This window comes from Canis lupus, chromosome 5, assembly GCF_048164855.1.
Source record: "Canis lupus baileyi chromosome 5, mCanLup2.hap1, whole genome shotgun sequence".
In the NCBI taxonomy this organism is placed as follows: Eukaryota; Metazoa; Chordata; class Mammalia; order Carnivora; family Canidae; genus Canis; species Canis lupus.
The window spans coordinates 74,821,037-74,837,990 of NC_132842.1; the positions used below are offsets into that span (position 1 = coordinate 74,821,037).

The 16,954-nt window shown below is 44.6% G+C and overlaps 1 protein-coding gene across 3 annotated transcripts; it reads right to left on the bottom strand.

The window, feature by feature from the left end:
• Positions 1-137: 137 nt before the first annotated feature.
• On the bottom strand, positions 138-16,260 carry MTFR1L (mitochondrial fission regulator 1 like). Of its 3 annotated transcripts, none has more exons than XM_072827749.1 (7): positions 16,108-16,260; positions 12,834-12,977; positions 12,262-12,366; positions 9,580-9,689; positions 9,133-9,344; positions 7,584-7,905; positions 138-1,147 (listed from the first exon to the last, which is right to left on the bottom strand). In XM_072827749.1, exons 2-7 carry the CDS (start codon positions 12,855-12,857, stop codon positions 1,042-1,044), a joined length of 879 nt encoding a protein of 292 aa, XP_072683850.1. In that variant the 5' UTR covers positions 12,858-12,977; positions 16,108-16,260; the 3' UTR covers positions 138-1,041. The 3 variants fall into 3 exon arrangements, with proteins under 3 accessions (XP_072683850.1, XP_072683848.1, XP_072683849.1); XM_072827747.1 differs by lacking the exon at positions 16,108-16,260 and adding an exon at positions 15,573-15,727; XM_072827748.1 differs by lacking the exon at positions 16,108-16,260 and adding an exon at positions 15,549-15,673.
• Positions 16,261-16,954: the final 694 nt, after the last annotated feature.

Sequence of the window (16,954 nt, forward strand, 5' to 3'; positions counted from 1 at the left end):
GGCAGGAGTTTATAAGGAAAGAGGGGAAGCCAGGAACCTGTTTATGAAAGTTCACATACCTTAAAATTAACAGAATCCTATACTCATGAGAGATACCAGGTAGTCACAACTCAGAGACAAACAGCACATGCAGCATCTCTCCATATCCTTCCATTTAATATCAGGTAATGCTTCAACCCAAACACACACAGGATACATACCGTAAAGAAAGGGACCTGAGGGCGTCTGAGTCATGCATGGTGTGGTAGGTACAAACCTTGGCCCAATGCAAAAGGGGCGGTCAAGGGCCTGGAAGAAGGATGGTGCTGTTTCTCCTTCCCATTTCTCTTTCCTACTGGGCTTAAAGTCAAGTCCATGGAAGAGAAGGTGTGTTCTATCAGTGGAACCCATGAGGCCCCAGGGCCTGGGAGAGTAGATTTGGTTGTACAGTATTACAAAATATATTTAAGAAAAAAACAGCCCAGGCCTCCCAGCAGCAGCCCAAGTGTCAGCTGGTCCAGAGGTCCGACCTCTACATCTAGGGAGAGGGAAGGGGGAGAGGGTGATTGTTGGGCACTGGTGTCAGTTTATGATGGAGCAGCATAAGATTCTCCCTGCCCTGTCAACACATACATTTATAGCCCCTTACCCCTCAGCCCTGCTCTGCTGCAAGGAAGCTGCTGAGAGTGACAGCTGGGCACAGAGTGTCCGTGAGACCAGTTATGGGGTCTAATGCAGTGAAGTAAGCCATTCATTTAGGACCTATTTTCACATAGAGGCAAGGAAAAACCAAACTTCTGTCTCACCATTTAGACTGAGACATTCCAACTAACTATACATTTACCTGTAACAAGAGTCTTGGTGCAAAACAGGCCTTAGCTTTTGCTAAGGTTTGAAGCAAAGGAAGCGTGATCCAACTCTTCTCTTTCAGTCCAAGCTCCAGCTTTCAGTAAGACTGTTGCAAAAGATTTCTAACTGAGAGGCAGCCAGGTCTCTGGTGAGGAAGGCAGCTGTTGAAGGAATTCCAGGAGCATGAGACTGAATTTGCAGAGCTGAGTTCTGTCAGTTTCCTTTTCTACTAATATCTTCTTCCTTCAGAGCAAACTTCCTCCTTAGGACCTCAGAGATCAGGACAGCAGGGTCTTCCTCTTTCAATAAACTCCTGTTCCTAGAGACAAAATAAAATATTAAATACCTGCTCTGTCTTTGGTAGTGTTTTGTGTCTTTGAATACACTATCTCATTTAATTCTCACAATTATAAAGTCAGTGCTATTACCACCTTTTTCAGATGAGGAAACTGAAACAGAAGGGTTCTATAATTTGCCAAAGTCACTAGGGTACTCAGCCAGTTAAGTAGCAAATCCAGAGTCCAAAACAAGTTAGCTAGTTTCTTAATTAGAATGCTTTACTATTTCCTGAAATGGCAGTAAAATGTGGGCAAAGGAAAAGACTATCAACCTGTTAGAGCTGACCTCTGGTGGCTAAGCTTCTGCTCCCATATTTTGGTGTGCTGTCTTTTCTGAGCATTTCCCCAGGTCACCAGGGGAAGTAACTGTGGACATGGCTATTCTGACCTTTATTATTACTGGAGAAAAGGCATGTTGAGGATTTCCTACAACCCTGTTTGTTTGCTCAGGGGAATTCTGCGATGTTTTCAATTAGAAAAAACACAACGTTTTACCCTCTTAACAAATTTCTAAGTGTATAATTATTGTCAACGATAGGTACAATCTTTTTTTTTTTTTTAATAAAAGGAATTTTTTTTTTTTTAATCTTTTGACACCCTTCATCTATTTCTCCCATCCCCACCCCCAGCCTCTGGCAAGCACCAATCTGTTCCTTGTATCTACACACTTGTTTTTTTGTTTTAAATTTAGATTCACATATAAGTCTTCTTACAGTTTTCGTTCTCTGGTTTATTTCACTTAGCATAATGCCCTTGAGACATTATATTGTTCAAATAGCAAGATTTTTTTTTTTTTTTTTTAAGAGATGGAGGAGGGACAGAGGGAAAGAGATTCTTTAGGCAGGCTTCATGCTCAGCACAGGGCTCATCTCATAACCCTGAGATTATGACCTGGGCCAAAATCAAGTGTTGGGATGCTTCATCCACTGAGGCACCCAGGTGCCACCCCCCCCACTCTGCCTGTTTTTAGAGGTGGGGGGAGAGGCAAGTGGCAAGATTTCAGTCTTCATGGCTGAATAATGTTCCATTCTGTATATATACCACAGTTTCTTTATCCATTCATTCACTGGACACTTAGTTCTTTCCATATCTTAGCTTTACAAATAATGCTGCAGTTGAATATGGGGTATGTATATCCTCTCAAGTTAATGTTTTTGTTTTCAGATCTTTTTTTTTTTTTTTAAAGAGGAGTCATTTTATTTATTTTTTACTTATTTATGATAGTCACACAGAGAGAGAGAGAGAGAGGCAGAGACACAGGCAGAGGGAGAAGCAGGCTCCGTGCACCGGGAGTCCGACGTGGGATTCGATCCCGGGTCTCCAGGATGGCGCCCTGGGCCAAAGGCAGGCGCTAAACTGCTGCGCCACCCAGGGATCCCTGTTTTCAGATCTTAAGCAGGTTCCATACCTAATCTCAAAACCCTGAGTTCATGACTTGAGCTGAAATCAAGAGTCAGACGCTTAACCAACTGAGTCACCCAGGAGGTACCCCTATTCAATGCATTTTGAATTAATTTTTGATGGTGTAAGGTAGTGGTTGAGTTTCATTCATTTGTATGTGACTGTCCAGTTTTCCCAGCATCATTTGTGGAAGAGGCTGTCTTTTCCCTACAGTATGTTCCTGGGTCCTTTATTATAAACTAACTATATATGTGTGGGTTTATTTCTGGGCTCTGTTTTGCTCCATTGATTTGTTTTTATGCCAATACCATAGTTTTAATTATTATAGTTTTGTAACAGAGTTTGAAACCAGCGAGTGTGATGTCTTCAGTTTTGTTCTTCTTTCTCAGGATTGCTTTGGCTATTTGTGGTCTTTGGGATACCATACAAATTTTAAGGTTCTTTTAGTTCTGTAAAGAATGCCACTGGACTTTTGATACAATGGCATTGAATCTGTGGATTCCTTTGGATAGTATGGGTATTTTAATTATTCTTATAATCCATGAACATGGAATATTTGTTTCTTTCCTTGATGTCTTATAGTTTTTAGTATACTTTCACTTCCTTGATTGAATTTAATCCTAGGTATTCTATTCTTTTGATGCAATTTAAATGGGATTGTTGATTTCTCTGATTGTCATTAGTATATAGAAACACAACAGATTTTTACTTAAAAAAATTTTGCATCCTGCAGCATTACTGAATTCATTTATTCTAAATTTTTTTTGAGTCTTGAGTTTTCTGTATAATAACATGTAATCTGCAAATGTGACAGTTTTACTTTTTCCTTTCCTATTGGGATGCCTTTTCTTTTTCTTTCTTTTTTTTGTTTTTTGTTTTTTTGGCTAATTGCTGGGGTTAGGACTTCCAATATTATATTAACTAAGTGGCAAGTGGGCATTTTTTTCTTGTTCCTGATCTTAGAGGAAAAGTTTTCAGCTTTTACCACTGAGTGTGATATTAGCTGTGGGCTTGTCATATCTGGCCTTTACTTTGTTGAGGTATGCTCTGCTCCTCCTTTACCTGCTTTGTTGAAAGTTTTTATCACAAATGGATGTTGAATTTTGTTGAATGCTTTTTCTGTATCTATTGAGCTATCTGCTCTATTGAGAAGAACATAGGACTTTTATACTTTATTAATGTAGCATCACATGGATTTGCAGATGTTGGACTATCCTCACATTCCTTGAATAAACCCCACTTGATCATGGTGTATGATCCTTTTAAGTACTGTGGGATTCAGTTTGCTAATATTTTGTTGAGGATTTTTGCATGTACATCAGGGATATTGGCCTATAATTTTATTTTCTTCTGGTGTCTTTGTATTTTGGTGTAAGGATAATACTGGTCTTGTAAAATGAGTTTTGAAAGAGTCCCCTCTTTTTGTTTTTTTTTCAAAGAGTTTGAGGAATAGTGGTATTCTTTTGGAAGTGTTTGAGAAGCACTGGCATTCTTTCAACAAATGTTGGGTAGAATTCACCCAATGAAGCCATATATCTGGTCCTGGATTTTTGTTTATTGGGAGACTTTTGATTACTGATTTAATCTTACTAGTAATTGGTCTGTTCAGATTTTCTATTTCCTTATGATTCAATCTTGGTAGATTGTTTCTAGGAATTTATCCATTTCTTTTAGGTTGTCCCATTTGTTGGTGTATAATTTTTTAACAAAATTTTTATAGTAGTATCTTACTCTTTGATTTGTGGTACTAATTGTCATCTATTTCATTTTTGAGTCCTCTTTTTTTTGGTGATTCTAGCTAGAGGTTTGTCAATTTTATCTTTTCATCTCTTTCATCCTTTTTATTGCTTTTCGGTCTTTATTTCATTTATTTCTGCTTGAATCTTTATTTCCTTCCTTCTAACTTTGGGTTTCAGTTACTCTTTTTCTAGTTCCTTAAGGTGTAAAGTTGTGTTACTTGGGAATTTTGCTTCTTGAAACCAGCACTTACTGCTATGAACTTCCCTATTAGAACTGCTTTTCTTGCATCTCAAAAATTTTGGTATATTTCCATTTTGATTGTGTCAAGGTATTTATCTTTCTTTGGTTTCTGCTTTGATCGCCCTCCCCAGGTTGTTCAGTAGATGTTGTTTAATCTCCACATATTTGTGAATTTTCTGGTTTTGTGTAACTGATTTGTAGTTTCATATCATTGTAGTTGGAAAAGATGCCTGATAGCTTTCAGTCTTCTTAAATTTATTCACACTTATTTTGTGGATTACCATATGATCTATCCTGTTAAAGTTCCATGTGCACTTGAGAATGTATATTCTCTTGGTTTTGGAAGAAATGTTCTGTATATATCTGTTAAATCTACCCAATTTAACATGTCATTTAAAGCCAGTGTTTCCTTTTCTATCTGGATGATCCATTGATACAAGTGCTGTATTAAAGTCACCTCTTATATGGCTTTTCTCCCTTTATATCTGTTAATATTTGCTTTATATATTCCTAGGTGTTTACAAATGTTACATGCTCTTGTTGGATTGACCCGTTTATCATTATATAATGCTCTTTGTCTTGTTATAATCATTGTTTTTTTTTTGTTATTTTTTTTTGTTATAATCATTGTTGATTGAAGTTAACTTTTTTCTGATATAAGTATAGCTACCCCAACTTTCTTTTGGTTTCTATTTATATGGAATATTCTTTCTATCCCTTTGCATTGTTTGTGTTCTTCCATCTAAGGGAGTCTCTTGTAGGCAGCATATAGGTTTTGTTTTTTAATTCATTTAGCCACTTAGCCACTCTTTTGGAGTATTTAGTCCATTTACATTTAAAGTAGAATTATGGGGCAGCCCTGGTGGCGCAGCGGTTTAGCGCCGCCTGCAGCCCGGGGTGTGATCCTGGAGACCCAGGATCGAGTCCCACATCGGGCCTGCATGGAGCCTGTTTCTCCCTCTGTCTGTGTCTCTGCCTCTCTCTCGCTCTCTCTGAATGAATAAATAAATAAATCTTTTAAAAAAAATTAGAATTATGGATAAGTATATACTTATTGCCATTTTGTTAATTGTTTTCTGGCTATTTCTGTAGTTCTCTGTTCCTTTCTTACCTTGCTCTCTTCCTTTGTGGTTTGATAATATTCTCTAATGGTATGCTTATATTCCTTTTACTCTTTTGTGTATTTATTAAAGGGTTTTGTTTTGTAGTTAAGTTTAGGCTTAAGTTGATAAAATTGTTGCCAACTTGTTTCATCACATTGTAAAGCTCATTATTTTTACCCCAACCATGTTTTTGATGTCACATTTTACATCTTTTTATCTTGTGTATCCCGTAATTATTGTAATCAGTTATTTTTACTAGTTTTGCCTTTTTAACCATAACAGTAAGTGATGAATCCACTATTTTTATTATATTTACCTTTCCAGTGAGATTTACTCTTTGATAGGTGTTCCTATTACTGGCTAACACTCTTTTCAGCTTAAAGAGGTCATTTTAACATTTCTTGTAAGACTAATTTAGTGGTGATAAACTCCTGGCTTTTGCTTGTCTTGAAAACTCTTTAATTCTGAATAACTTTGGTTGGAAGGGATCTGGATTCCTTCCCCACACTAGGGACGTTTTCAGCCATTCTATTTTCTTTTTCTCTTAAAATATTTTATTTATTGGGAGACAGAGCGTGCACACAGTGGGGGGAAGGGCAGAGGGAGAAGCAGGCTCCCTGCACAGCAGAGAGCCTGACACAGGGCCCAGTCCTATTGTGACCTGAGCCATAGGCAGACACTTAACTGGTTGAATCACCCAGGTTGCCCCTCAGCCATTCTATTTTCAAATTAGATTTCTGTACCTTTCTTTCTCTTCTGGGAACCCTATAATGAGAACATTATAGTCCGTTTGATCTTGTCCTAGAAGTTCCTTAAGCTATCTTTATGGGGTTTTTTCCTCATTCTTTTTTCTCCTTGGTGCTCAGATTGGGGGAATTCTACTGCCTTGTCTTTGAGTTCACTTATCCCTTCTGTTTCATCTAGTTTGCCCTGAACCCCTCTAGTGTATTTTTCAGTTCAGTTACTGTGTTCATCAGCTCTGTGACTTCTTCAGTGTATTTTCCATCTTTTTGTTGAATTTTTTGTGCATCTGTTCTCCCCAGTTTGGTGAGCATTTTTATGACCATTACTTTGAACTCTTTATTGGGCAGATTACTTATCTCTGTTAAGATTTTTTCCCTAAGGTTTTTATAAGAGATCTAGAATTCATAGTAAAATGTTCACATCACAGGGGAGCCATGGGAATAAAACCAACTCTAGATTGGGGTGGGTTTGAGTTCCCTAACACATCATAAAAGATGTCCTACATAGCTGGAAAATAGGTGCCTTAAATTCTAGTGAACTTACATACATTCTTACTGGTAGACACAAGATCAATCTGTCACATTTCTGAATCTTTGCTGATGGGGCTACTTTCTCATTTTTTCATTAAGAAAGGAGAAAAAATCCCCAGACACAAAGGTCCACACATTGGGGATTCTGCTTTAGTAAGCTTAAAGTGTATTTATAACAAAGTTTAGCAATTCTGATGGACAGCCAGGGTTACAGTCTCAAATGCCTGAATTTGCAGTGTTTTGCATAAGGGACCACTGTACCTTAAAGCAGAAACTATAAAATTTTCCATAAAAGAAAAAAGTCTACCAGTTTGAGATACTAAAATAATTATTATGTAACCTCATTTTGCAGGGTGTGGCATGGGCATGGGGATACTTGTCACCAGTAGTATAAGGACTACCACCAGTAGTATAAGTGGTAACAGAAGTTTGGATCAGATGAGCCTTCATGTAAAAAGTTAGACAACCTCAACCAAATATAAAATGTTGCTTTCCTCAAACGGGAATCCCAGGTGTTATTAAGCAAGTAAGCTCTGTGAATGGAGTAATACACAACTACTACGGAGGACTTTACTTTGTAAATTCTTTCTACTAGACCATTGGCCGCAGGTGACTTAAATAGTAAAACAAGACACCAGAGCTCCTTATCACATACTTACAGATCTTGGCTCTGTTTCATCCGGTGAAAGTCCTTCAAGATCCCCATCATATCTGCAAAGCTGCTGGCCTTGGACAGAGAGACACAGTCATCCTCTTCAGATGAGCTGCAGGTAGCCTTGTGTTCTGGTTTGCAACATTCAGGGCTGGCAGAACAAAGCAGGGGGACTGATGGAAGCTCAGGGACCTCTACCTCAGTCTCCTCGGTGATGTCACTAATGACAAAGGAAGTTGTAGAGTGGAATGAGGATCCAAAACAAGGTAAGGGAGAAGAGACATTTGAACTTCCTGGAGATAAGAAATCTGGCGTTAATGAAGCCGAAGCTGAAAGAGAAAACAATAGGCATGGGTGGACATTGGGGCTAGAATACAGCAGTAATATCTTCTTCCCACAAGCAGTGTCTATCAAACATTCATTTCCTAGGCTTGATGCCATGACATTCTGGGAAAGCCCAGGATGCTATCTGTGAGCCAGTGGAGGGTTCCTCCACTACCCTCCCCTCTCAGAATCCAAAGATGTAAGGGCAGCACTGAGCTCTTCCAGTGTTCTGAGAGGGCAGAAAAATCCACCCCATAAAGGCTTAAGCTTCTAAAAGCTCCCATTCTGCAGTGGGCTGTGGAGTGACAGTCCTATTTCTACTAAAGCAACAGTGACAGATCCAATGTGTCCTTTTCTCTAATTGGGCTAGTGCTTTTGACTGCTCCTATCTAACAGAATGGTCCTCCTAGTTTCTCAAATCTTAAGAATTTCCAAAACAAAAGATTTTCAAGTTTCATGCTTGTCTCTTGGATGACAAAAATGTAGCCAATATATAAATGAAAAATTCAAATATAATTCCTCTATAAAGCTGCCATTTGAGGGAATTAAATATATGAAGATTACAAAGAACACTATGTAATTTTCATGTGTTCTACCAACAAGTAAGGTTTGGGAGCTAGGACTTTAAGGTGACAAGGAGTCACCTCAAAAAAGTGAGGATGGATGGAAGGAGTAGGATGATAAACCCTGGGCAGCTTGGGAGAGATCCACCTGTTGGTGTTTCATGCACTCACTAGGTCAAGGCAAACTCCCATCCATTTCCAGTAGTTCTGCCTTAACTCCAGACAGACAGGTGGTCTCTGGGAGAACAAGGAAAGGGAAGATAGAGAGATAAGAAGAAAGCTTAAAGAGGTATCTCTCTTAATGGTGGGGAATGCTTATTTCTCACTGAAAAGGGAAGTTGCTTGAGGGCTCATGGAAGATGTGATCTTAAAGACCAATTGAAGAGGGTATTGGTTTTTGTGGCCAAGGGAGGTAATTTGCGGGGTTGGGGGGTGGGGTGTCACAGGTTAAGCGAAGATTTTGTTCCTAATCAATCCAGTCAACCCAGAATGGCTGATGGAAACCATCCAAGGAGTATTACAGGTTAGCCAGTCCTCAGAATAGCCTGAGCCCTGGGCCTGTGTCCCCCCTGAACCACGGTCCTTGATTTCCCTACCCTTATCCTGTACCAAAAGCCAGGGGGAAAGGAAGAGTATGCTGAATTCTGGCCCTGATTTGGGGGCTCCTACCTGCATCAGCTGCCACTATTTTAGCAATCTGGCTACGTAAGTGGCTCAGCTCATCTTGCAGCTCCGTGGTACGGCTTAGGGCTGGTAGGGCTGGCTTCTTTAAGGCCAGAAGCCTCTCCTCGGACCCTCGGAGGTTGGGCACTGAGGCATTACGCTGCATGACAATCAGAGGGCTGGGCTTCCAGGTATGCCTCAGGGGCCGGGTGTCACTCCTGGACCAGAAAAAAGACAAGCATGTCAGAGAGAGCCAGCCACTGCATCCCTTCTAAAATTCCTTCACCCATTTGTACAGGAGTAACATAGCCAGGTTCTGTTCCCACTGAAGAGTCCACAGCTTTTGTTCCTGTTGCCCTCGCAGCCCCTCATAAGCACTCTCCCTGTTGCCTGCCACCTCATCTGGAAGAAGCTCCCCCCATTCCCCAGCAGACCAGCTACTGCCTTAGCTACCTGACCCGGGCATATGTCTCCTCTTCATCTGCAGCAATCCAGGCGATGTCAGCCAGAGTAGGGACTGGGGGTACATCCCTCAGACACAGATCAGAGATGTTGGGCAGGGTCTACAGGGAAGCAAAATTCATCAAAAAACATTCTTGACATCATGGGAGGGGCACCTAATCCAGCCCTGGGTATCAATCAGAAAGGCTTCCTAGAGAGGGGAGAAGACAGTTCTTGGATGGAAAAAGGAAAGAGTTTGTGGGATTACAAATAGTTCACATCTGGATGGAGCTGGGTGTCAAGGGTGATTTGTTAAAAACTTTGATTCTAAGACCAATAATGAGCCACTAGAAGATTTTAAGTAAGACTCAGATTTTGAAAGATTACTCTGGCTGCTGTGTGGAACATGCATGAGAGGGTGAAGAGACCAGTTGTAAGGCCGTTAATATCTTTCATGCAAAACATGGTGGCCTAGAGCAGGGTTGGGACCTATTTTTATATGTAAAGTTTTATCAGATAGTCACACCAATCATTTATGTATCATCTGTGGTATTTTTTAAGCTGCAACTGCAGAAGTGAGTAATTAAAAGAGTAGTTATGACCCCCACACTAAAATATTTACTATTGGGCTTCTTACTAACATTTACTAACTCCTGGCTGGAGCAAAGGAGTCTTCAGTGGGATTGGGGAGAGTTACCTTTCAACAGAGATAGCCACTAAGCGCATCTTGCTCTCTCCAGCTATGAGAATACAGGTATAAGGACATTAATAAGAAGTTTCTCTTGGCCAGTTCTTTACAACACCTCCATAGCTAATTGGGATCTACACTGCTATAGCAACACTGTTTTAAGTGAACTTGGTAATACGAATATTTGAATTTAAATAAAAAGAAATGATATCAAAATAAGAGGATTCCTTAAAATAGCTCCTCAACCCAGATGAACAATAACCAGGGAACAGACAAGGCTGACTATGTTAAATGAAAGATTAGGAGGATTCAATCATGCTATGATTATAAGAAAGTAAAAAAACAAAAAACTAAACCAAAACATTATTTTGTGTCAGGACTCTGATTATATGCATTTTCCTTTCTTTTTCACTTTTCATAACTTATTTTTAAATATTTTTGTATGGGTAAATTTAAGTCATCAAGATTCTCTTTATTTTTTTTTAAGATTCTCTTTATTAAGGGAATTAATTTACAACAGAAATCCAGGGACAAATTCTCAAAAACCCATCTATACATGAGTTAAATTGACCAGGAGTTGAGAGCTCTCGCTTTCAGATAGAGAACCTGGGTCTCACAGGAGCAATGTGACGGTCCAAGGTTACGTAAGAAAGGGCTTCTACTGACCCAGAAGTTATTGCTAAAATGGCCATTTTGGGGAAGCTTCCATTTGTTTTCCTTTCCAGAGTGCTGCTCCACTATGGACAATTAAATAAATGAACACATATAAAGTATTTAGCACAGTGCCTGACACACAGCATGTGCTCAGTAAAGTTAGCTAGTATTACTAATAGTACTCCTGCATACTCCTGCTCTGTGCTCTTGATCAGTTCCTGCCCAGCAGCATCTGGTCAAAGGACTGAAGAGGCCAAGTGTGGGGACAACATCCATTGAGTCTCTCACACTCCCTAGCTGTGCTTCCCTCTTTTTTTGATGTTTGAGATGGCTAGGACCACATCTTGCCCATGCCCTTTAGGCAATTATGGATAACTGGCAATCTAGGTCACAGGACAGCCACCCCACACTACAACACTTCCAACTCCATCCCTGACTCTAATACCAATTCTGATACCACTTTTGACTCCAGAATGAATTCCTACAACTTCACAACTAAGCATTTGATACTTCATTTCTGTTTCTACCTGGGTCCATGTCTTTTCAGGCATATATTTGTTTCCACTGTGTAGGCAGAAAGCTGAAGTACTTGTGTCCCAGTTCCCAAACATACATACCTTAAACATCTAGCCTAGAGCTGGTTCTTAACCATTAGTTCTCAGAGGGAGGTAGCTGGGGCTAATAAATGCTACTTAGCTTTCTACTGCAGAAGAATGGGGCCGGATTCTGATAGACATTCGCCAGGCAAGAATCTGCAGCAGAGTGGGTGCTAAAGGCCCCTAGACACAGAGGTAAGCCTTAAGAAGTCTAGTAAAGGAGTGGCTAGACTTGGCCAGAAAGAAAAGGATCGAAGTAATGGCCTCAGGGAAACATAAAAATAGGCTGCCAAGTGATCCAGTCTTAGGGGTGGTAAGAAAAGTAGAGTTCAACTCAGAGTCACACAGGACTCAATGTCCCACATGGAGACCTGCCAGGGTTGCAGGCAAAGACCTCAGGGCACAGACACAGCTACTCTGGGAATCTGGCTCAGCAAGAGCCTTTGGCCTACTCTGATAAACTGACTTGCAGGAGTCCGATGAAATCTTAGTCACTTAGAAGTGGCATCAAAGATGCAACCTTATTCATTTATGAACAGATTGAAGTCTGACTGTTGTGGTCATAGTTTTGTGTTCAATCAGGAAGGCACAATGACCAGTATCCACAATATGCACGTAATATATGTTTCCTGACAAAATGAAAAAGTGATCAGGAAAGCAATCAGCCTCAGCAACACCAGGTAGTCTGGGCACAGATGCAGCACCATATTCACATAGCCTCTGAGCCTCTACACCCTACCCTTCCAGTATACTTACCTCAAAGGATGCCCGGGGACATGGCTTCAGGGGCAGGTTAGTCCCAATTCTTCTCACTACACTGCGAGCAGCCCCATGTGGCTTGTTTTGCCAGATTGGGATGGTCTAAAAGGAGAGAAACAAGGAGTCCCAACTACTATTCCATGCTCCCCTCGATCCCTTTAGCAGGGAAACTGAAGTCCCCAATCCCAGGGACAGGGTATGGTGTGGAGGTCCAGTCTCAGTGTGAGTTCCCAGGTTCCCCAGTTGCCAACCACTTATGGGGACATCTGCTGCTGCCAACGCATGGTAAATGTTGGGAGGATCCAGTAAAGGCATGAGGAATTAGTTAAGTATAGGAATCATACAAGTTTCCCACCCTTCCCTCTGCACAGAAAAGCAGAAACACAATGACTGCTTAACTGCCCCCAAGACTATAGTTGGTTTTGCCTGTTGGGGAGCGAGTGGTGGGGATTATGTGGAAGGGTCATCCCAGGGGAAAGGAATAATTAACTGGAGAGTCTCAGAATGTCCTACAGAACTTCAGTAGGCCCAGTATTCAACCCTTCCCCCACCACAGCCTGTGCCCTTACCACATTGGCTTCCATTCCTGACATTTCAACCGGCTCCTGCACTTGAAGGACAAGGCAGCCACAGGGCAGCTCCGGGGGCTTGAGGAGGCTGGAGGCGTGACTCCTTCATATCAGGCCATCTTAAGGAACACCAGATTTCTTTTCCTGTGAAACAACCCCCACAGTGGAGACTCAATGGCCACCACTCAAGCGCCACAAAAACCAGGTCCTGCAGAGCCATGACTAATACCAAGGTTTCTTTGATGTTTCACAGAGGAGAAAAACAGCCCAAGAGGCTGTCCTCACCCAGCAACGGCTCCAAATTCAGACCCTTGAAGGTTCTGTTTCAGACCTGTGGCATGAGCTTGGCAAACTATGGGAGCTTCCTGATTCCTTAGGTTTCCTGAGGCATTACTTGTAGAGATGTAAATAGAACTCTCTTGGTAGTCTAAAAGCCAAATTGTTGGTACCATTCAAATCTAGCATTCATTGTTGAAGATAGGGTGTGAAAGCCCAGCATATGCCACCCAGCCTAGCACTACTGGGTCCTGGCAAAGGGGAAATGTAAAGTAGACAATAGGAGAATAAACAGCCAGTTCTTGTCAGTCTCACTCTACTGGGCTACAGGGAAAAGAGCCAAAAAATTTTATCCTGCTTAGCCGTCTACTGCTCTTATAGCCTTAGGCAAGTCCCATAACTTTTCTGAATGTTGGTTTTTCCATATGTAAAAAGAGGACAAGAGCTCCCTTCCTAGATTACCTTAAGGATCATTCAGTGAACTAGGGGATTTTAAAGTGCTTAATGAACTCCTGATTGGATTCTTCACAGCTGCTCTCGTCTGGTGAGCAGATGCAATCAATGAACTCATTCTCTTGTTCATCAAATGTAACAATACCTACTCTGTGCCAGGCCCTGAGCTGGGTACTGCAGGGGCTATGGAAGGATGCTCTCAAGGAACTCACAATATGGAAGAGAAATAGGACTTGAATACAGAATTCTAGTAAAGACTGAATATCATTGCTTAAGAAAGGTACATCTAAGCAGGTGGCCAGGTGGGTACAGGCCCCTGACCCCAAGGCCTCACGGCGAGTTTAAAGGGGTAGGAAAGGATGGAAAACAGCAACAATCGTACAGGTCCCAGACGGGAAGTGAGAGGGGTGTAAAGAGGAAGAGAGAAAGGTAAACTGAGGTTCAAGTCATACAGGCTGGGAATGCTCAGGGGAGAAGTCACTGGGGAGCCAAGGGCAGGTTCTGAACGGGACGGACTGAAAACTCCTGCAGGATTTCTCTCTCACCTGAGGGAGAGGAGTTATCACTCACTTCCCTATACAAAGGAAAAGAAGCTGGAGAGAGGAAGTGTCTAAGGTCACTAGTGGTCATGCTAGTAGAAAGCACTTTAAGTCTGGTTTAAATTGTGCTGCCGTCTGCATGGGCTCAACTCCCTGCAGTTCAAGGCTTTTATCGAAGTCCCTCTGTGTGCTAGGCTCTGGGCTGAATGTCGGTGCCGCCACAAGCTCCACAGAACTTCTGTTTCTCACTCTGGACACTACAGCCACTTCCTCTCCAGACTTCCCCCCAAAGACTCATTTAGGCCTAACAACAGCCAGAGCCGTCTTTCTAGGACACACTGCTCCTGTGTTTAACACCCCCACGGCTCGCTGCAGCCCACAGAGTACCATCTAGACCCGGAATGGCCTGCAGGGCTCTCCACAATCAGCCCCACCTCACTAGACCAAACTCCAAGGCCCCCCGCACCGCTGGACAGCGCACCTCCCGGCTCCCCGTGCCCCTCAGCCCTTCAGCCGAGCGGACCGCCTCTCCGCCCCCATCCACACTATCCTCTCTGCCTCAAACACCAGCACCTTCTTCACAAGCTCATCACCTCTGCGTTCCCACAGTCAGGTCCTTACCGCCCCTCTCCCCCAGCGCCCCACGTTTCCTTCTGAGCCCTCACAATGGTAATCAGAGCCCCGTATCTGCTGCCTGTCGCAGGGCAAAGGCTTCCCAAGGCGCAGCACCGGAGCACGAACCGAGAACTCCGGTTGGGCCTTCACCCCCCTCCCCGCCCCAAGGGTCCTGGGCTAGACTTCCCCCAGTCCGCTGGCAATGCAGGCTGGTTCTCATCAGCCCTGCGCGCCCACGACGCCCCTTTCCAGACCGCCGTCATGGCCTGTGCACACACGCTCTCCCGCAGGAGACTCGGGGCTCCTCCAGAGCAGGGCCTGCGCTCATCCCTCCGGGCCAGGCGCCCCGTCGAGGCCGCGGCGCTCGGTGGAACTTGGCGAGCGACAGCCTGCGTGGGCCGCACTGGGGGAGCCGCTGCGGGGACCGCCCGGGACACGCCTCCCCTCCCCCGGAACGGCCCGACCCCACGGGGCCAAGGTCGGCCAAGTCCTCGCCGCCGGCACCGGCGGCCCTTGGACCCGCAGGCCCGGGCGCTGGTCCCAGAAGGAGCGAGGCGGCCGCAGTGGCCCGGCGGGCCGCGGAGTGCAGCGGCAACGAGAAGCCTCCGCTGTCGCGCGGCCACCGAGGCCGGGAACTCCGGCGAGCAGCTACCCCCGGGCACCGAGTCCTCCCACCCTCAGCCGGGCGAGGCGGACAACACCGGCTCCCGCGAGAACTGGCGCGGGAAGAGGAGCCGCGAGCTCCGCACAGCGCCTTGCGCTAGGCCGCGTCGACAGTCGGGCGGGCAGACCGCACTCCCGCCTCCGAAGCGGCACTCGGACCTAGTCTCACCTCAGACTGGGCTCCGGGACTCACCTCACGGCCCCTCCTACCGCAGCGGGCAGCCCAGCCTCAACCGCCCTCACTTCCGCTGACCCGCCCCCGGAAGCGATCCTTGGCGGCTGCGCACAGGGCAGTGGCCCCGCGCGCCCTCGGGAGGCGGCCTCGGTCGGGGCGGGGCGGCCTCACGGGCGGACCCGAGGAGGGGCCACGCCCACCGCGGCCACACCCACCCGCGGCCACGCCCGCGCTGGCCCGGCCTCTGGGAAAAGTCGACGGCGCCTGGAGATCCCGCGGCCGTCTGGGCCGCATCGCCGCGGGTCTGCGCCTCGTTGCCGCTGTCCCTGGGTAGTCCTGATCCCACCTCTAGCGGCCGACGTTTGGCCACGTCGCCCGCGCCCCAAGTGGTGTGGCGCCTGCTGTCCACTGGAGAACGGCCGCCCTGGCGTTGCAGGCCCCCGGACCGACCCCTGGCCTTGCCTCATCTCGCCCCGCTCCGCTCCTCACACTTCGTGCTTCCCAGCCAAGGCCCTCCACAGCCTCCTGGCCATCTTTCTCCTCGGACTCCTACCTTAGTAGCTGTCTTCTGCGTATCCCACACGGACAGGGCAGATTCGGTGAGATAGGCTGGCAGGCAAGAGCCCAGGGGCATTGGGAAAGGGACCCGCTCTCCTTCCGGACGCCCCTCACCCGCTCCCTCTTCTTGCTTAAACCCTCACGGCCGGGTCCTCGTCCTGGTCTCCATGGCATCCAGGCCTGGGTCACGTGCCCTCCTCTGACCTCAGCAAACAGCTGTGCCTGCTCCCAGGCTGCGGTTCTTCTGTCTCAGAGCCTGCAAGTCCTAGCGGCCAGGGACAGGCTGGCTTCACGGGGGACAGTTGTGGGCAGTCACACAGGGCCTCTTGCTTGCATGCTCTACTGTTGCCCTCTTGAAACTATATTATTTATATTCTTATTCTACATATATGTATATATATGTATAAATATAAAACAAGGGGCACTACAGTTTTCATTTTGCACTGGATGGATCCTGCAAGTTACATAGCTGTCCTGGCCAGAGACCTCAGAGTTGTCCACCCAGATCCTATCCCTGCTTAGCATCTTTCCTTTCCCCATTCTTCGTCATCTTTTTTTTTTTTTTAATTTTAAAGGCTACTTAAAAAAATAATCTTTTTTTTTTTTTTAAATCTTTACACCCAACATGGGGCTTGAACTCACAACCCTGCGATCAAGCCACATGCTCCTCCACCTGTGCCAGCTAGGCATCCCTTCTTCACTCCTCCTTATACAGGTTTTCCCTGAAGTGTATTCCCTCCAAAAAAAAAAAAAAAAAAATCCCTAATGCCTGTCTTAGGCTCTGCCTCTAAGACATTGGGTAATGAACTTCAGAATCTTTCTCACCATTCTAAAAACAGTAG